Source organism: Tenrec ecaudatus, chromosome 10 (genome assembly GCF_050624435.1).
Source record: "Tenrec ecaudatus isolate mTenEca1 chromosome 10, mTenEca1.hap1, whole genome shotgun sequence".
In the NCBI taxonomy this organism is placed as follows: domain Eukaryota; kingdom Metazoa; phylum Chordata; class Mammalia; order Afrosoricida; family Tenrecidae; genus Tenrec; species Tenrec ecaudatus.
Window position 1 is genome coordinate 99,894,686 of NC_134539.1, and position 21,987 is coordinate 99,916,672.

The window sequence follows — 21,987 nt, forward strand, 5'->3', positions numbered from 1 at the left end:
GTCCTCTGTGAAATTTTGAAGGAACTCCCTTGTGTTAATGACCTAGAACGGAACACTTGAAACAGAAAAACAACAATCACCACAAATATTTTTTCCCAACATTTCGTTGGCATATAATTCCCATATCCTACAGTGCTATAGTTCAATGATATCAAGAAGAGTTGTTCGAATCCAACTGGACTGGAGGATGTACACTGGTACAGATAAGAACTGGAAACACAGGGAATCTAGGGCAGATGATCCCTTCAGGACCAGTGGTGTGAGTGGCGATACTGGGAGGGTGGGTTGGAAAGGGGGAACTGATTACAAGGATCTACATGTGACCTCCTCCTGGGGGACGGACAACAGAAAACTGGGTGAAGGGAGACCTCAGACAGGGCAAGATATGACATAATAGTAATACTTTATGAATTATCAAGAGTTCATGGGGGGAGGGGGTTGCGGGGAAGGAGGGGAAAAATGAGGAGCTGATACCAAGGGCTCAAATAGAAAGTGAATGTTTTGAGAATAAGGAGAACAAATGTACAAAAGTGCTTGACATGATGGATGGATGGATGGATTGTGATAAGAGTTATACAAGCCCCCAATAAAATGATTTTTAAAAGGAAGAAGAAGAAGAAGAGCTGTACGATCCTCACCACAGTCAGTTTTAGAACATGTTCTTTATTCTTGTATTTATCGATGTTAGCTCCCAGTTCCGCCCAACCTCCCCTGCCCTACCCCCAAGGAATCATCAATCCAGTGACTGTCTCCATAGATTTACCTATCCTGGATTCCATGTACAGAAAACCATTGACAAACAGGCAAAACAGATAGAAACCTCAATCAAAAAGAAAGCAGAAAATATTAAAAAGTAGAACAAATTTAAATGGAACATATTTTTAAACATTGTTTTCCAGGTCTCCCAGGAGTATTGCAATTTTTAAGGTTTCTAGAATCCACTTTGGCGATTTATACTTGCAAAGAAAATCAGTCTGCTTTCCCTGAGTTTAGTGATAGCATGAATTTGTAAATGGCTTTTTGTTATTTAAAAGAGCTTTTGTGGATTACAAATTATATACCCTTTCTCTTTTAGATCACTTTGTAGGGCTGTACTCTCTCCCTTCTGACTAGAGTTGCCACGGTTTAATTAGTTGTTTCATAGAACCAATTAGTGCACATATTAGAGTTGGAGTCCTAGTTCTTTAAATTTCATTATTTTTTAAATTTAAAAGAACTTGAATCTATATTTTTTTTCTCTAAGGGTATTTAATTGAACCCTATAAGTTTTGATATGTAATATAATTTTATTGGTATGTTCTAATTGTCTGTGTTAGCTGTTTCCAATTACTCTGTTACCCAGAGATTACTCAGAAAAGATGCTACATTTAAATTTCAGTTAGTTAACTTTATTTATATTTTTTAACGTGACGTCATTTTCTTGCATTCGAGGTAATTTTTAGTTTTTTTGTGGCTTATGATATAGCAAGTTTTGAAACTATTATATGGGCATGTAAAATAGCTCTTTACAATTTTTAATTTCTCAAAATGATTAAAGTCTCTTAATTGCATACTTCAACATATGTTATACTGGAATTGCTTACTCATCTATGCGGCCCAAATTGGAAAATTACTACCTGCCTAACTAAGGAATCTATATTTTATCCACTCGAAGGAAATACGGTGCACCCAAAGGTAGACGACATCAAACGGTGTCATTAATATTCTACATGTTCCTGGATAGTAAGACTTTTCTGAAGATCATTCAAAAATCGGTTGTGGCTGCACACTGATAGCGAACTGCCAGCAATTCAAGCCAGAGTCCAAAGAGGACGTGGAACACGGATAACCTTACTGATGTCACACATTCTTGGCTGGAAGCAGGTAATGCCAGAAAGATATCTGTCTGCCTGCGTTTTACTGACTATACAAAGGTACTTGACTATATGGATCCTAACAAATTATGAAGTATACTGTGAAGGATGGAGTTCCAGAATACTCCGTTATGCACGTATGGAACCTAAACACAGACAGAGAGAGAGAGTCGTTCAAACAACCAAGGGCATACGGTGTGGTTTAAAGTTGGGAAAGGTGTGCATCCTTCACCATACTGATTCAAGGTGTGTACTGAGCAAATCAGCAGAGAAGCTGGACTACATGAAGAGGAATGAGACATGAGGGCCAGAGAAAGACTCATTAACAACCTCTGATATGCAATGCCACATCTTTGCTTGCTGAGAGTCAAGAGCACTTGAAGTACTTATTGATGATCATCAAAGACACGGCCTTCAATACTGATTACACCTCACATAAAGTTCTCACAACTGGACCAAGAAGCAACATCATGATATCAAAAAGTTTGAAGTTGTCAAGGATTCCACTTACTTACATCCACATTCACCACCCATAGAAACAGAAATTATGAACTCTGTGACTTATGACTGCAAAAGACATCCTTAAAATGTTCAAAAGCAAGGTTGTCACTGAGGGTGCCTGACCAGAGCCACGGTGTTTTCAGAAGCTTCACATGCAGGCAGGAGTCGGACAATGAACAAGGGAGATCAAAGACAAATGGATGCCTTTGACTTAGAGTGTTGGCAGAGAATACTGGTACCTGATGGACTACCAAGTAAACGAACGAACCTGTCTTGGCAGAAGTACAGCTAGAATACCTTTTACAAGTGGGGATGGTGAGATGTCATCTCTCTCACTTTGGACATATTATCAGGAGGCACTGGTCCTGGAGAGAGATATACATCATGCTTGGTAAAGAGAAAGATACTCACTGCTGACTCATAGCAGTCCTATAGGTCAGGGCAGAGCTGCCCCCTTTGAGATTCTGGGTCTTTAACTATTTATGGGAGGAGTAAAAAGAGGATCAGAGACACAATCAACGCCCTCTCCCTGTGTGGGTTAGTGCCCTGTTCCCCTGGCTACTCATGTCTTTTCCCCCCCGTCCTTTTTAATGGGCTACCTTGTGTAAACCTGAGTTTAGTCTGGCCCCTGCCGTATTACCTATACCTCACCGCAGGGACGTATGTACACAGCATCTTCTTCCCTAGGCCCCTTTTGAAATCTTTGAGCTTACCTCAGCAGACTCATGTAGTACTTGTCCTTTTGTGCTTGGCTTACTTCACTTAGCATAATTTCCTCCAGTTCTTCCCATGCAGCGATGGGCTTCATGCGTTCATCACTTTTTTTTAGGGATGTGTAGTACTCCACTGTATGAATGAACCACAGTTTTTTAATCCATTCATCTGTTGATGGAAATTTGGGCTGTTTCCAACTCCTTGCAGTTGTGAACGGTGCCATGATGAACATTGGAGTACAGATGTCTGGCTCTGGTTTGTTTCTTGTCTCTTCTGGGTATATGTCCAGTAGGGGGATTGCTGGATCATATGGTAACTCAGTTTCCAACTGTTTTAAATATCACCAAATAAATTTCCATAATGGCTGTACATACCTACAGGTTCTCCACATCCCCTCCAACACTTGTTACTTTCTGATTTCTTGAATTGGGCTATCTTTGAGCGTGTTAGGTTGTATCTAATAGTTGTTTTAATTTTCATTTCTTATATGGCTAGAGATCTGGAATATTTTCTCATATATTTACTGGCCATTTGGATTTCTGCCCATTGGAAACTCCTGCTCAGGTCCTTTGCCCACCTCCTGAGTGGACAATTGGTTTATTTCTTGTTGTAGGTTAGCAGAGTATTGTAGATTTCAGTAATAAGACCTTTGTCTGATGTGTCATTGTTAAAGATGTTTTCCCATTCTGTGGTCTCTGTTATTAAACTCTTGGCAAATTCTTTTGACATACATAAGTATTTTATCTTTAGTATATCTCACTGGTCAATTTGTGCCTCATCTGTGTTTGTGTCTTTCCCTATTTCCAATAGCTTATGTATCCCATGTGCCAAAGTTCTCAGGTTTGTCCCAATTCCCCATCATGGCAGTGTAGCAATGATGAAACATACAATTTTCCTCTAGTTCTTGAATGCTTCCTCCCTGCCACTATCATGATCCCATTTCTACCTTACACATCCGCCTGGACTGGAGGATGTACACTGGCACAGTAGGAACTGGAAACACAGGGGATCCAGGATAGATGAACCCCTCAGGACCAGTGGTGAGAGTGGCGATACTGGGAGGGTGGAGAGAAGGTGAGGGAGAAAGGGGAAACCAATTACAAGAATCTACATATAATCTTATCCCTGGGGAACGGATAATGGAGAAGTGGGTGAAGGTAGATAATCGGACAGTGTAAGATATGACAAAATAATAATAATTCATTATCAAGGGTTCATGGGGAGCGGGGATCAGGGAGGGAAGGGAAAACAAGGAGCAGATACCAAAGGCTCAAGTAGAAAGCAAATATTTTGAGAATGATGAGGGAAACAAATGTACAAAAGTGCTTGACACAGTGGATGGAGATATGGATTGTGATAAGAGTTGTATGAGCCCCCAATAAAATATTTTTTAAGAGGATCAGAAAAAAATTAATTCCTTAATGGAATGGATTGATACTGTAAATACAACAATGGATTTAACTTAGCGGTGGTTGTGAGGCTGGTGCAGTCCTGAACATTGTTTCATTCTGCTGTACACGGGGCTGTATGAGAATGAACAAAACCCATTTATTCAAATCTCTATCCTTATTTGTTTTTTATCATAGTAGACAGAAATGTATTACATCTTTCCATGATTGTGTTTCATTTCTCTTGGTATTATGCAACACAAGAAATTCCTGTGTTTACTACAAAGGACCTTTGGACATGGAAGAACCTGGAGAACAGTATGCTGAGAACCTTGTGATAGTCAGTCACAAGAGGACAAATATTGTATGAGACAACAACTCTAAGGAGAAAAGCTAAAAACAATCCCATCCCGACAGGGGCAGACTTTAAAGGTGTCCCGGAAAGGGCAGGTGAGGATGGGAAAATGAAGCCACGGGCTTGGAGGCTGACAGGTATCGACTGGGGCAAAAGGCAGGATAGAGAGCTATAAGAATAACAGGGAGAAGAGAAATCAGGGATAAACATGGCCGGGGGTTGGTTGGTGGTCTGAGATGAAAACCCCCAAACTTAATTTACAATAAAAAATTCAATTATTAAAAAAAATTGCTGGTGTTACAGGTCAAGGCAATTGGATCCAGTCAATTTCATAGGGATTGACATGTGTAACATTAAAATATATGTATCTGGTTGCCTTAGCTCAACACATAAAGCAGCGCTTATTGGACTCATGTGTACATGTCGACTCTGGATCAGATTTCCCTCCTCTCTGATGCGCTTTGCTTTGACTTGTATGCACTGTAGCACTTATTCCCAGTCCTGAATTTGTTGGTTTGTTTTTATTTTCCACAGATACCTTTGCTCCTCATAAATCATTTTATTTAGCACTTTCCTATCATTTTATTTCAGGCATATCTCTTGCACACAGCTTATAATAAGCTTTTGTGTTGGGTCCCCACGTGAGAAGCTTTCAGTATAACAGAGGTGTGAAGCCTATGCATATTTATTTGGTAACTGATATATTTTGTTAGCGTATTTTTCTTTTCATTAAAGATATACTTCATTGGTCTTGCCCTTCCATTTTTTTTATTTTTACAATTCTTTGCCTCTTATTCTCCAGTGATTTGAAAGATAGTCAGCTTACTTTTATTCTAGGGGCCTCCTCTTCACCCCCTCCCACCATCCTTTCTTCAGTTGTATTTAGAGCAAACTGGAGGGAAATGCCATTTATCCATTCATCCAGCAAATAGTTACAAACAGTCTACCATGTGCCATGTGCTGTAGTAGGCAATAAACAAATGGACACACACACACACACACACACACACGGGAATGATCACACTAACACTTCCTGTGCAGGTAATTGAAATAGAGTGAGGTGATAGCAAGTTACCCAGGGAAGGCTTCTATAGACTGGGTGGTAATTGTGCTAGTCTCGTTACTTTAGAGAAACAAATCCTCAGAAACTCATGTATAAGAGAGAGTTTTATATAAAGGGTAAGGGCGCATCAAGAAAACATCCCAACCCAGTGCTGCCCAAGCCCACAGTCTAACATCAATCCATTAACCCACATGTCCAATACCAATCCACAAAGTCCTCCTCCATCTCACAAAACAGACACAATGATGCCAACACTGGGAGGAAGCCGAATCAGTGAGCGTGTAAGCATCTCAGGGCTGGCAGAGGTTTCCACACGGTTGCTCCAGCACCCAGGGCTGCATCGGGGTAGGTCCACGTGGCTTCTCCTCAGGGATGTCTTGCAGGAAGCGAGCCTTGTCAGCTGCAGCAGGGAACTGGCTAAGGCAGCTGCACACTGGCCGACCATCAGAAAGCAAGAGACCCGAGAACTAGAAAGGTGAAGCTCACTGAGCCATTTGTCCCTCCGCCCTTCAATTAACCCCACATGTGTTTATCAGTCAGGTTGGCACAATAAACTAACTACCTCAGTAATGTTATGTTTATTTACATTGAGATCTGAGGCATGGGGCAAGAGAGAAGGTAGCATACAAATGGCATGGGACCCTCGATTGCTGCTCAGAATAGTCTTCATTTGCCATGACTTAAAACCGTTCCATGGAGTTTACTTGGCTGTGGTCTGTACAGAAACTGATTGTCAGGCCTTTCCTCCACAGAACCATTGGGTGGGGTTTGAACGGCCAACTTTTAGGTTAGCGGTGTTGCCAGAGTCTTGAACCACCAGGGTCAGGCAATAGTGCTGCAATAGGAATGAGCAAGGTGAGTTTGAGGATCCCCCAATCCAGTGTGACTGGCAAGAGGGGGTCAGGGCTGGAAGAGATGGACTTGCAGAGTTCTGGTAGGGTTTATGAACTAGACGGAGACTTCATATTTACAGCAATGAGGAACCTGACATAGTCTGATTTATATTTTTAAACGATTTCTCCAGCTGCTCCTTGGAGAATATGTTCTAAAAGGGCACAGGCTGGAACGAGAGCAGTCGGACGAACATTGCAGCAGGCCAGGTGAAAGTGATGGTGGTGAAGAATTGAAACCCAGCAGGTGGGTTGGGAAACATTTGGGCAAAAGGTGGGTAATAAGGGAGGAAATTGGTGCTTAGGGGTCGCTTCTACATCCTTGGGTTGAGTCAGGATCATTTCCTGTATTTTAGTGCTGCCCTTTCCTGGCATGGAAAAGAATGCAAAAACGTTAGGTAGAGGGGCAATGAAAATGAAAGAAATTCTCCAGGAGTTAGATCGACCCAAAGACCTCCACAAAGGAATCGAACATCTCAAAGATCATGGAGAGGGGGCAGGACCCGAACACGTTTTCTGTTACACTTGAAGATGACCGAGAGCGGATTTGACAGCAACTAACAATACACAGCACTCACAACAACATAAAAAGTCTTTACCCGGTGCCAGTCTCTGCTCTAAAAGCTTTGCATCCATTCATTTAAGAAACATCTTGAACAATAAAGAGGGAGTTGAAGCTGATCAAGCTTTGGTTAATGGATTGTGACTCCGGAGCTGAAGCGTTAGAACTGGGACTTGAACTTCCAAGGCTTGATGCCAGTACTGATGTTCTCCACTCCTGAGCATTCTTCTGCCAGGCTGTAACCAGAGGTGCGACCCAGCAGTCTTATCTGAGATGGGAAACGAATTAATAGGGTTTGCTCTACAAGCTTGAATTCCCAGTGATTTGAGATCACAAATTTAAAGTGAAACCAATAAGCCACTTGGCACAATTATCTCAGGAAAAGTTCAACTGGTAAGTGCAAGTATGGAGAGAGCAATAGATAATGAGAGTTAGGGTGACAAAGCAAAATACTTGAGAGTGTTTGAAATGCAGATAAGATAATGATAAGTGATGGATTCCAGGCTGGGTCAGAAGCAGGTGGAAGACAGTGGGGTGAGTACCGCGTATTTCAATGAGGTGGACACGCTGAGGCTGTGAGAAAACCCGCACCAGTGAATTTTCAAAGAGGTGAAGTGTTTGTTTGAAATTGTGGCTTTTAAGGTAATACAGATTTGGGTAGTTTAAGACAGTGATAGGCTAGTGAGAAGGAGTCCTGGCAGCCAAGTGGGTAGGTGCTTGACTACTAACCAAGTGGTTGATAGTTTGAAGCATAGTTTGCTTCTGTACAGATGATAGCTTTGGAACCTATGAGGCAGTTCCATTCTGTCTGGTAGGGTTACCCTGAGTCAGACTTAGGAACCTGCTAATTGACACCCAGTTTTTTGAGCACCATTTGTTAAAGAAACTGTCTCTTCCCCAGTCAACGGACATTGACCCATTGTCAACGAGGAGCAGTTCATAGATTTTACAACTAGAGTCTCAATTTTGTGTTATTGATCTGTGTAGCTGTTGTATAGGCAGTGCGTAGTAGGAGTTGAGACTTGGTATTGTGAGGCTTATTTGGGATTTCTTTCCATATAAAGTTGATGGTTAATGTTTCCATCTCATTAAAGAATGATGTTGAAATCTGGATTAGGATTGTATTACCTCTATAGATTGCTCTGGGTAATATCCGGTTTTCCAATGTGAACTCGTCTATCCATGAGCATGGAATAGTCTCATTTCTGTAGGATGCTATCCTTTTCTTGAAGGAATGTTTTCTAATTTGCATTATATAGGGCTTTTGTTTCTCTGGTTACATTTATTCCTAAATATTTCATCTTTGGGGTGGCTATTGTAAATAGAATTGCTTTTCTGATTTTCTTTTCAGAGTTTTCTTTGTTAGTGTAGAGTAGCAGTTCTCACCTGTGGGTTGTGACCCCTTTTGGGGGTTGAATAACCCCCCTTTAAAGGGCTTACCTGATTCATAACTGTAGCCAAATTATAGTTATAAAGTAGCAACAAAAATAATTTTATGGTTGGGGGGGAGTCACCACAACATGAGGAACTGTATTAAATGGTTGAGGCATTAAAAAGGTTGAGAACCACTGGTGTAGAGGAATTTATCTGACTTTTGTATATTCATCTTGTACCCTGTTACCTTGTTTTATTCTTCTGTTAGTTCTGGTAGCTCTCTTACTGAATCTATGTATGTCTCTGTTATTCTCTATGTCTTGTCTGTCAGCAAGTAGAGATAGGTTTACTTCTTCCTTACCAAGTTGGAGGCTTTTATTTCCTTTTCTTTCCTTATTTCTCTGGTTGGTTGGTTGGTTGGTTGGTTAGCTAGTTGGTTTCTCTGGTTCTCTGCTTGGACTTCTGATACAATATTCAATAAGACTGTTGATAGAAAGTATATGTTCCTGCTCCCCATTCATAAGTTAAATGCTTCTAGCTGCTCTCCATTGAGATTAATATTTCCCATTAGTTTCATATATGAGGCTTCAAAAACTTTATAGAAAAATTAATTATCTTTTAATTCCATTTTTGTGAAAAATTTTAAGCTCCCTAATTACGTTCCAGAATTTCCCTTTTATTTGTATTTTGCTGAAAGTTTTTATCAGGAATGGGTGTTGGATTGGATTTTTTTAAAATGCTTTTTCTGCACTGATTGTTAAAATTATGTGGTTCTTTTCTTTTAAAAAAATTATGTGGCACGTTACTTTGATTGCTTTTCTAATGTTTCACTATTCTGTTCACCTGGTATGTCTCTCACTTTGTTGTGATGCACTATTTATTTATTTATTTTGATATGATGTAGGTTTCTATTTGCTAGGATTTTGTTGAGAATATTTGGGTCTATATTCACAAAGGATATTGAGCAATCATTTTCTTTTACAGTAGTGCCTTATCCCGGCTATGGTACCAGGGTTATACTTGCTTCTTAGAAAGAATTCAAGTATATGCCATCTTTTTTCAAGTTCTGGAAAAATTTGAGTAGAATTGGTGTCAGCTCTTCTCTGAATCTTTGTTAGAATTTATCAGGGAAGTTGTTTGGGACAAGACTTTTTTTAAATAAGAGTTTAAAAATATAATTAAAAATTAAAATTGTTCAATTTTTCTATAGTTATAATTCTGTTCAAATTTTCCACATCAGACTGTGTTAGTTAGGTGGGCAGGACATTTCTAAAAATCTATTTCATCTACACATTTTCAAATTTGTTGGGGTATCGTCCTTCAGAGTATCCTGTTGTTAACGTCTCATGTCAGTTGGTTCTGTTCTGATGTTGTCCATTTCATTTCTTACTTGTTATTTGGGTCCCCTCTTTTGGGCAGCGATTTCATGATTTTATAAATATATTCAAAGATCCACTTATTTTCATTGCTTCTTTCTATTTTTTGTTTCCATTTTAGTTATTTCTTCTCTAAATTATATTGTTTCCTTTCTTCTGGGTTATCTTCCTTATTTCCTTTTTCTATTTGCTGGAGTTATTGTATTAATGTGTTGATTTCAGTTCTTTCTTCATTTTGATGTGAGTTTATTGCCATAAATTGACCTCTGAGCCTTGCTTTTGCTGCTTGCCGAAGGTTTTTTTTTAATAATGTGTTCATTCTTGTTTAAGTATTTTTATTATTAATCCATAATTTTGGAGCAGGGTGTTATATTTCATTTTCCTGTATTTGAATTCTGTTTTATTTTTTATCTTGTCCTTCCTGTTACTGATTTATATTTTAATAAGTTTACATTTATTTTGTGTCCTAACATTTTGAGAATGACCCATGGAAACTGTGGGAAATGCATATTGTACAGTCGTAGTGTTCTCTATTTGTCTATGATGTCAAGTTGGTACTATTCTTTGGATCATGTATATCTATGTTGTTGTTTTGTCCTTCATCACAAGTGGTGTATTAATGTCTCCTACTATTACTGTGTTGTTGTCTACTTCTCTTTTAAGCTATATGAAAGATGATATATATAATTTGTGACTCTTTCATTGGGCGAGTAGATATTTATTTTGGCTTTGTCTTTTTTCTGTTGAAGGGTCCTGAAACATATCATTATTTCCAATTCTTTACCATGTTGTTCCCATGCCATGTCTTCTTCTGGGAGGTCTTCTGACTCTGAATTTTGGTCACTTGCTTGAACTATCTAGCCCTTTTGTATGTGTGATTTGAAGTTATCTGTTGTATCTGAGACAATGTAAAGGTTATTGAATTTTTTAAATTGTATGTTGGTTTGCTTCACTCTGATTTTGTTTCTTAAATTGTTTGGTTTAATATGTCTGAGTGGAAGTGACAGGTGTGCTATTTTGACCGAGTTTGGCAGCACTGGGATGCTCACCACCTGTCTCGGGGGCGGTAGAGCGTGAAACTGTGGAGTCAAGTGTCTGAGCATTGTTTCTACAGAGCAGTTGACAGCAATCTGGGTTGGTGTTCGACGATGTGTGTTCTCAGTCCACTAGTCTTAGAGCTGGGGGTGATACTTGCCTAGTGAGTGGAGGGACCAGTGTCCTCGCTATGAATAAGTTCACTGGCTCCTGATATTGATGATCAGTGCTCCAAAGTTGTACTTCTATATTCCATTCACTTGTTTCCTCAAGTTTTTGTCGCAAGAGGAAAATCAGAAGGCATCTGACTAAGCTGCCACCTTAAGCTGCTTCTGGTTTAGCCACATGTCACACACCTAGCAAACCATGTGAGTTTCCAGGGCCAGATTTTTAGTCCTTATTCACTATAGATCCCAAACTAGCATTCTGCAGCAATAATAAAAGGTGGTCTCCATAAAATGGACTTGGCTTCTGTTTTGTACTTCATTTGATTAGCTGCTCTCAAAACCAAATCACCGCACTGCCACCTCTCAATTCTGACTCGTAATGACCCATAAAACAGGGAAGAACTGCCCCTGTAGGTGTCCAAGACTAACTCGTTACAGGATACAAGCCATCATGTTTCTTCCTTGGAACTGCTGGTAGTTTTGAATTGCTTCCTTTGTGGCTTGCAGACAACTATTTTTTAAAATTATTTTATAGGGGCTCATACAACTCTTATCACAATCCATACATACATCAATTGTGTAAAGCACATTTGTACATTCTTTGCCCTCATCATTCTAAAAACATTTGCTCTCCACTTAAACCCCTGACATCAGCTACTCATTTCCCCCCCCTCCCTTCCCACTCTCCTCTCCCTCATAAACCCTTGATAATTTATACATTATTATTTTGTCATATCTTACACTGTCCGATGTCTCCCTCCACCCACTTTTCTGTTGTCCAGCCCCTAGTGAGGAAGTTATATGTAGATTCCTGTAATTGGTTTCCCCTTTCCCCCCTACCTTCCCTTCACCCTCCTGGCATCGCCACTCTCACCACTGGTCCTGAAGGGATCATCCGTCCTGGATTCCCTGTGTTTCCAGTTCCTATCTACACCAGTGTACATCTTCAGGTCTAACCAGATTTGCAAGGTAGAACTAGGATCATAATAGTGGGAGGTGGGGGGTGGGAAGCATTTAGGAACTAGAGGAAAGTTGTATGTTTCATAGTTGCTACACTGCAAAATGACTGGCTCATCCCTCCCCATGACCCTTCTGTCAGGGGATGTCCAATTGCCTACAGATGGGCTTTGGGTCTCCACTCTGAACTCCCCCCTCATTCACAATGATATGATTTTTTTGTTCCTTGATGCCTGATAACTCATCCCTTTAGCACCTCATGATCACACAGGCTGCTGTGCTTCTTCCATGTGGGTTTTGCTGCTTCTGAACTAGATGGCCGCTTGTTTACCTTCAAGTCATTTAAGACCCTAGATGCTATATCTTTTGATAGCCAAGCACCATCAGCTTTCTTCACCACATTTGTCTTCAGCAATTGTGCCATGAAGGTGAGCATCATGGAATGCCAGTTTATAGAACAAAGTATTCTTGCATTGAGGGAGTACTTGAGTGGAGGCCCAGTGTCCATCTGCTACCTTAATACTAAACCTGTAAATATATGCCCATAGATCTATTTCCCTATCCTCATATACGAATATATTTACATGTGTACACGCCTGTATTTAGACCTCTATAAATACCCTTTGCCTCCCAGCTCTTTCTTCTATTTCCTTTTACTTTCCTCTTGTCCCACTATCATGCTCAGCTTTCATTTGTGTTTCAGTAATTCCTCTCGGTTACATAACCCTTGATCACACCCTACCAGGCCTCTTGGATCACTTGTTGTTCTCTTGTCCCTGGGTTTGTTAACACCACTACCTTTCCCCCCACCTCCCCCTCTCCCATGTCCCCCTGGAAGTGTTGATCCCATTGTTTTCTCCTCCAGATTGTTCATCCAGCCTATCTTACTTAGACAGACCTGTGGAGATAATAACATGCACATAAACAAGACAGAGCAAAGTCAAGCAACAAAACAAAACAAAACAACATAAAAAAAAACCCAATGACAAAAACTACAACAAAAAGGAAAAGCTTGTAGTTAGTTCAAGAACTGTTTTGGGCCTTTAGGAATGTTTTCCAGTCCAGTCTGATGGGGTGCCAAGCCCTGGCCCCAAAGTCTATTTTTGGTATTCCCCGGGGACTTTGTTGTTCTGTTCCCCTTGCTGTTCTGTTGCATGCATTTAGTGTTTTGTCTTGGTGTGGTGGGATCAGATCGGGCGCAATTCCCATACTGTGTCTCCAGTGTTGTCCTCTGTAGGGATATGGGTCAGTGAGAGATGTCGTGTCTCATAGTGGGGCCAGCCATATGGTCTTTTCTGTGGATTGGCTGCTCTGAATGGGAATATTGTCCTGAAGGCTTGGTGGGCCAGGATGCGCTCCATTCCCTCTTTTTCCCCTTTCATTTGCTTCCATGTGTTCTAATCAGACATGTCCCTCTCCCTGAGCGTCAGCTTCAGTGCTGCTTGGACACAACCCAAATATCCATCAACTGATGAGTAAATTAAAAACCTGTGGTGCATCCATCCAATGGAGTACTATGCATCGCTAAAAAGCCGTGATGGACGTATGAAGCAGACCAACTCTAAAGCCATTGTTCCACTAGGGCTCTTACTGCTTCAACGTAAGTTCTTGAGAGGAGATAGTTGTAGGAAAAGCAGGCGTCTAAATTGGAATTTATTTGGCTAATGTACTTGCTGATAACCGAAAGGTTGAAGATTCAAGTACATCCAAAGATACCTTGGAGCAAAGCCTGGTGATCTCCTTCTGAAAAGTCAGCCACTGAAACGTCTATGTGCTATATACTCTCACATCCACAGGGTCTCCAGTCGACCCTGCAGTAGCCGGTGGTGTTGGTGGGATTTAAAATCCTGGCACGCTGGCCAGGAAACATAGTTCTCACTGAAGTGTTATTTGACAGTTGTGAAGTTGAGGGGATGAATGAGTGGGTGGAGTACACAGGGAATGCACAGCTCCATGCTCCTGCCCCATCTGCTATCCTTCCAGAACATACTGTAATTGCTGAGCTCTGCGTTATGGTGAAGGAGGAAACCACAACATGTTCACACAGGAGAGAAAACAAACAGCCTTAAATATCAGGCATGGGAAAGACTTTCAAAGGGTCTTGGCAAGATGCGAAGCCAAAGGAAGTCCCAGTGGCGCTGCCCCAGAGTCCCAGCCTGTGCTCCACCGTAGGCCTTCCCACTTCTGGCTGTCAGGGCCTCCTAGGCAGTTTAGGTTCCCATGGCACTAGTGCCCATGGCAGACCCTGTGATGCATGGCAGCTAGAATACACATCTGTTTTCTTGCTGAACAGCCTATAATGCCGTGGGGTGTGCAGGGCAAGGGACATAGGAGGCTGTCCAGAAGAAGCTGAGCTGTTTTCTCCTGGGAGCAGGGCAGCCTACAGGACCTTTAACCACACTCCCATGGCATCAGATCCCCAGGTGGGCGCAAAATCCCATCACAATACGAGTAGATGGCACATTGATCTCCATTTGTCTTTCCAGTTCCTTCCTTCTTTTGGCCCACCACCTGGCTCTGCCAGGGCCTAATGAGGTAGTCCAAAGGATCCCAACACTTTGGATCAATATCTTCCTTAATTTATTCCCTTGCAGGGGTGCTGGCTAGAGGACTGGGGGGGTGCTTTTTATCCTCCATTATACCTCGCATGAATGATGTTCTCACCCCTCCCTTTTTTTGGGGAATGAATTCCAAACCTCATAAATATTCTTTATTTATAGCCCACCCCAACCCCATAAAACACAAGTATTTAAAAATTGTGTTGCTCTCCTAAGTATCAAAAGGCCCCATACATGTTGAGGAAAATTAAAGTCATTATGTCAAACAAATCCAAAATTGTCATATGTTAAGACTTTAATTATAGATATACATCTAAAGAAATTATAGGAAAATGAGACTTTAATCTAAATTTAAAATTAAACCCTTTGCCAAGTGTATTAGTCTGGGTACTTTAGAGAAACAAATCCACAGCATCTGATGTATAAGAGAGAGTTTTATGTAAAGGTTAAGTGTGCATCAAGGAAACATCCCAACCCAGTGCTGCCCAAGCCCACAAATCCAGAATTAACCCATATGTCCAACACCAGTCCACAAAGTCCTCCTCCATCTCACAAAACAGACACAACGATGCTGACTACAGGAGGAAAGCCAAGGCAGTGAATGTGTAAGCATCTCAGCACTGGCAGGGGTCTCCACATAGCTGCTCCAGCACCCAGGACTGCATCGGGGTAGGTCCATGTGGCTTCTCCTCAGGGATGTCTTGCAGGAAGTGAGCCTTGCCAGCTGCACCCTGGTCCGATCATCACAAAGCAAGAGACCTGAGAACTCGAAGCTCACTACGCCATTTATCCCTCCTCCCTTCAATTAATCCCACATGTGTTTATCAGCCAGGTTGGCACAATAAACTCTCACCAACACGGTTCCAACCAGCAGCCCCCTTGAGCCCACTAGGACAGAGTAGAACTGCCCCCTGAGGTTTCCAAGACTGTAGTCTTTGCAGAACCAGACTGCCACATCCTTCTCCCCCACCCACCCCAAACTCATGCAATCAGACCCTTCATAGGTAACAGAATGAATGACACAACACCTTTCATAGATAACAAAGAATTACAGGGCATACATTTCCTTTACCTAAGTATTTTTACTCTAAAATGTAGCTTGTAGAGCAAGCCATGTTTATAAATGCCTTCTATTCTATGGAACCGCTTGCATGGTGAAACCTAAACATTTTAGATATATCTTAAGCTGGTTTTTCTTAAACTGGTCTGTAGAACTATAGGGGCCAGTATTCGAATGAGTCCTTTTTCTGGAGCCAATAGTGAATAGTAACCTACAATAATAAAGCTAAGTGCTGTTCAAACTCTCCACAGCCATTCCCAGGTGTCCTCGCAATCTCAGGGTTGAGAAACGCTGTCCTAAACTTCTATGAGACTGCTTATTAGCTGTAATGGAAATCTGTAGCCTTGTGAGAAAGGTTATAACATATGTGCATTGTACCCCAAACCAAAGCCCAGGCGGGATAAACAATCTGGAGGAGAAAACAATGGGACCAACGATTCCAGGGGGACATTGGAGAAGGGGAGGTGGGGGAAAGGAAGTGGTATAGACAAACGCAGGAACAAGGGAACAACAAGTGATCCCAAGTCGGTGGCAAGGAGGGTGTAAGAGATCTGGTAGGGCTTCATCAAGGGCAATGTAACTGAGAGGAATTACTGAAACCCAAATTAATGTTGAGCATGATAGTGGGACAAGGGGAAAGTAAAAGGAAATAGAGGAAAGAACTAGGAGGCATAGGGCATTTATGGAATTCTAAATACAGGCATGTACACATGTAAACTTATTTTTATGATGACAGGGAAATAGATCTATGTGCATATATTTATAGGTTTAGTGTTAAGGTAACAGATGGATATTGGGCTTCCACTCAAGTACTCCCTCAATGCAAGAACACTTTGTTCTATTAAACTGGCATTCCATGATGCACACCTTCCCAACACAATCACTGAAGACAAAGTGGGTGCATAAGCAAATGTGGTGACGAAAGCTGAGGGTGTGCATCTATCAAAAGATAGCTGGGGTCTTAAAGGCTTGAAGATAAACAAGCAGCCATCTAGTTGAGAAACAACAAAGCCCATATGGGAGAAGCACGCCAGCCTGTGTGCTCATGAGGTGTCGATGGGATAAGGCTTCAGGCATCAAGGAACAAAAAATTATATCATTGTGAATGGGGGAATATGGAGCGGGGACCCAAAGGCCATCTGCAGGCAACTAGACATCTTACAGAAGGGTCTCAAGGAGGAGATGAGCCAGTCAGGGTGCAGTGTAGCAATGATGATACATACAACTTTGCTCTAGTTCTTTAATGCTTCCTCTCTCACCTTCCCCCCACGCCCCCCTCCGACTATCATGAACCCAATTCTGCCTTAAAAATCTGGCTAGACCAGAGGGTGTACACTGGTACAGATAGGAACTGGAAACACAGGGAATCCAGGACAGATGAACCCCTCAGGACCAGTGGCAAGAGTGGTGATACCTCTAGGGTAGAGGGAAGGTAGGGTAGAAAGGAGGAACTTATTACAAGGATCTACATATAACCTCCTCCCTGGGGAATGGACACCAGAAAAGTGGTTAAAAGGAGATATCAGACAATGTAAGACATGACAAAATAATAATAATTTATAAATTATCAAGGGTTCGTGAGGGAGGGAGGACAAAGGAGGGAGGGGAAAAAATGAGGACTTGATACCAAGGGCTCAAGTAGAAAGCAAATGTTTTGAGAATGATTATAGCAACAAATGTACAAATGTGCTTGACACAATAAATGGATGTATGGATTGTGATAAGAATTGTACAAGCCCCAATAAAATGATTTAAATTTATAAATGATTTTTTTAAAGTATTAAATGTATTTCAGTATAAGTTCATTTTTAAATTAGAGCTTCTGGACAAGTTTTCAAAAATCAAAATTTGTGTCAGAGGTAGGGATAGGATATTAAATAGCAATGAAAACATTAGTGGACTTTGCATTTACAAAAGTCCTTTTTAAACATAAACATTTCCAGTTTTACAACTTATTCAGTTGTTATTCTAGTTAAAATTTCATTTTCATATAATTTACCTATTTTTCCAATTACTACAATGTACAGCAGAGTTTTCTAAAATGTAAGTTTTTCTTTGTCACTCATGAATTATGTCTTAACTATTAGCCTTATTCATTAACATTCTCTGATAGAAAATTTGAAATTAAATGTCTACCTTGAAAGTGATCAAAATACAGGACTTCACTACTTCACTACATGAGTTAAAACAGAGAATGAAATGAAGAAAAAAGTAGCACTACCTATATAATCAACAAATTATCTGATAAAGCATTCTAATTATTTCCATTTAGCACATGAAAAAAAAAACCCCAAATGTAGGTATGACTATATTTGGTATTTTAAATTTAAGCTTTAAATCATAAATTTATTCTTCTGAGAAAATAATCTCTAAGAATATGGCAATGGTCATAAGTACAAATATTGTTATAGCCAGTGATAAACACATAGACACATAGGTAAGATAATAAGAAAACTCTTTGTAAAATTAATTTTCTAAAAATGCAGAACATCTGATATAATTCACACTCTTCTAAGGCTAAAATCATAACAACATTGCAGAACACAGAAATAGTTATTAATATCATTTTTAGAAAGCCAGAAATGATTTTACCCAAGAATTAAGCAACCATGGAATAAGGTATGATTGAGTGTACTTTTATCTTTTTTAAACCAAAACGCACTTTATGCCCAGAAAGGACAGTTTTCATTTTCACAGTCATAATTTCCTTTGTCCAAAGCAGGGCCCCTGAATTCAAGCCTTTATTTGAATAGAGTTCATAATTGGAAGGTTTGGGGGGATGGTTTCACTTCAGTACATATGCTGGAAAACTGCGAGCTGTAAAGAATTTGTGGCACAATAAATGTGAATATGCAGTAACTGCCAACTGACACCAACAGACTTCTAGGCCCAAGATGAAATATGATTTCAGTGTTGAGGAAGGGGTTCTTCAACATGATCAGATCCTGTCTGCTAAATAACACTGTCCTAAAACCTGAAGAGGAAACCTCAGTGGGGCCTTCCACCATGACGGCATTTCCCAAGTGATTGCTCTCTGACTGCAGAGTCCTCTTTGCTTCAATCCTTTTTTAGTCATTTTGTGTTTGCAATATTTTCTCGACAGTTTTGCTTTTTTTTCTGTTCCTTTTCCCTGGCTTCGATCATCCTGGCCAATTTCCAGGACAGCACAGCACTTGCAAGGAACAGTGGAGGGAGGGCCAGAATCCCCTTCGCCAGGAAGCCATAGGGGTCCTTTGTGGCCCACTCCACCACACACTCAGCCCAGACCTTGAAGTCAAGCATCCCTGTAGTGGGCTGAGAAAACTCTGCCTTCAATGAGTGGCTGCCTCAGTGACAGGCCCGGCCCGCTCAGTGATAGACTTGCCTTAGTCTCTTCAGGATGCCTTACACTTAAATCGTGATCTTGAACTTTGTCCGGGGGTTATCAATGAGCAAATCACAATTTCAGATGACCCTTCACGTTTCCCTTCTTCTTCTGTTCTACCATACACTCCTGGGAGAAGGCTTACATTCGCCAGACCAGAAGCAGGAAGCAGGGATCTCCCCTCTTAGGAGTATCTTTCCCTTGAGCTCATTGCAGTAACATTCTTCCTGTCTTGCTTTTATTCAGTCAGAGTCTGCTTCCGGAAATTGTCTACACTTGCGGAATTGCCCAGGGATGTTCCTGTCATCTGTGTATGGCCCTGTGGTCTTGTAGGAGAAGCATAATGAGAGTGCAGGGTCTGGCGTGTAACCCCAAAGTTTGCCTATGAGGGGAAGGCGAGCGATGGGGAATTCTCTCCACCTACTCAAACCCGGCTTTGGCATCTAGAGCTCATGTGTTTACCTCTGGTTGGAGTTTTGTGGAAGAATTCATATTTATAGATGCCGGGCTCATTTATCTGTCAGCGAAATGCAAACAGTTTAGAGAATGAAATAATTTACAGAGTATTATGGTGCGAGGAACCTCCTTGTGTTTAGACATTGTAAACCCCGATGTTACAGGTGGGGGGGTTGCCCAAGGTGAACAGCCAGGACATGCAAACCAGTGGCCAGAATCCAGGTTTCAAGACATCGGATCTTCAGGTAACTTTTCCACATGATCACCTGTTCATTGACCCCTGAACATAAAAGCCTAAGCAGACAAGCACTTCCTTGCTAGAGATATGCTTCCAAAAGGAAAGAGACAGTGAAGCAGATGTGGAGGAAACCGCCTGACTGGGTAGCTGACCTCTAGAATTTTCAGACCAGTCCAAGCCCTTTTGGCTCCCCAAATTAATGGCAATGTGCAGGTCCTACAAAGAAGAGGACTTATAATTTAGTCACTCTCTGTATATAGACAAGAAAATAGCCCCACAAAATAATAGCTTTCACCAGTGGCAGGCATATCCAGGAACTGTGAATAGCTATGGAAATAATATGTTTTCATGTGTGTGTGAGTGGGGAGGGTGTATGAGGACTGGAGTCTCTGAGTTGTGTAAATGCTTAAGCTCCTAGCTGTTCACTGTAAACCCCAAACCAGACCCGCTGCTCTCAAGTCAATGTTGACTCATAGGGACGCCCTGTTCATTTCCGAGACAGTAACTGCTTAAGGGAGGAAAAATTCCAGTTTTTCTTCCATGGAGACAATCATGCGCATGGCAGCTCAGTGCATAACCACGGCACCACTAAGGCTTCCTTTTTAACCAGAAAGCTGGGGACCTAAGTCCACACAGAGATACCCTGGAAAATAGTCCTGATAAAACACCTCCCCCCAACAACTAGCTGCTGAAAAAACCCTGTGGAGCCAGTTCTACCATGGCACACATGAGGTCACTGTGAGGTGGAGACTTCATGGTATGTGGTTTACACAAGAGTAAGGAATGCAGGGAGAAATTTGAAATTGGGTGCTTCTGATGCAAACGAGAAACTCTAGACTCTGCTGGAGTTCAACTGGATGTTGCTGTGCCTTGCACTCTCCAGCAGGGCGGCATCAGGAGTGCCTTGTTGGCTCCCGGGGTCCCTTGTTAATGGAAGATAGTCTGACTGAGGATGATAATGCCTCTGTGAAATGAAATTCTCACCCCAGCACAGTGCCCCTTTTGGTGTGTGTGTGTGTGTGTGTGTGTGTGTGTGTGTGTGTGTGTGTGTGTGTGTGTGTGTGTGTGTGTGTGACAGAGAGACAGAGAGGAAGAGGCAAGGGGAGGGGAGGGAGAAGAGAACATGAAGAATGAAAGGAGTAAAAGAAGAGAGGGGGGGCAGGGAGAGTGGAAAAGGGAGAAACTTACCTTACTGGATCTCACCACAAGGTAGTTGGAAAACTCCATCTGCCAGACCCCCACCTGAGAAATGTTCCTACCTAGAGGCTGAGCCCAGGGACATCATTCCCAGGATAGAGGGTTGTCATGCCAGGTTCTCTGGGGAGCTCCAATCCAGGTTTGCCATCTGCTTCCCACAACAAACCTCTTCCTCTTCCTCTCTCCCCCCTCAGCCATCCAGAGCACCTCCTATGAGCATCTTGCTGAGCTCCCCTGTGAGGCTTCAAGATGGAAGTTGGGCAGGGAGACGTGTCGGGAATGGCAATCTTTCTCTCTGACTTGTCTGTTCAACTGGGTTGTAGATACTGGAAATGGGAGGGTGGGTTGCTCAAGAGACCACCATGTTTACAGCCTGTGAGGAACTTGCAGCACAGACAATAATCCAGCAGTGCCTAGAAGACACTTCACACAAATGACCACATGAGTGGAGTCCCTAACATTTGCTCTTTCTACAGAGGGGATAGAGACTGGAAGGCAGAGTCAGAAGCCCCATTTTTGTAGGAGATCACTTTACCGGGAACAGCTAGGGTAATATGTCAACTTTGGATCTTTCCTGGGAAGTACTGGCATCCTAATAAGATAGCAAAAGACTGACTACAGACTCCTGTGTGCCGAGATTTGGCCTCCTGAGGATTGAGTCAGCTGTTTTGTAGATGTCAGTCTCAAAATATTATACATGTATTGCAGATATTCCATGAATTGGTCTCTACAGACATTAACATTTCCTCCATGATTAAGCTGGCACTTGCCACTTGTGTGACGCCGTAAAAGGTGTCTGATACCTTGTGTGCCTCAGTTTCCACCCAAGGACAATCGGGATAATAGTGGAACTCATTAGGATGCACTGTTTGCCTGGAC

At 41.7% G+C, this 21,987-nt stretch overlaps 2 protein-coding genes across 4 annotated transcripts in view; one reads left to right on the top strand and one right to left on the bottom strand.

Moving 5' to 3' along the window:
- The window catches only part of SHISA6 (shisa family member 6), a 377,087-nt gene that overhangs the window by 68,652 nt on the left and 286,448 nt on the right, over positions 1–21,987 (top strand). The window lies entirely within an intron of this gene.
- Positions 18,926–19,135, bottom strand: LOC142459586 (small integral membrane protein 15-like). Its single transcript, XM_075561268.1, has one exon. It carries the CDS (start codon positions 19,133–19,135, stop codon positions 18,926–18,928), a length of 210 nt encoding a protein of 69 aa, XP_075417383.1.

Bases quoted from the DNA above. Each gene is read 5' to 3' on its own strand.
- LOC142459586 (XM_075561268.1), bottom strand. From the start codon at position 19,135: ATGCTTGACTTCAAGGTCTGGGCTGAGTGTGTGGTGGAGTGGGCCACA.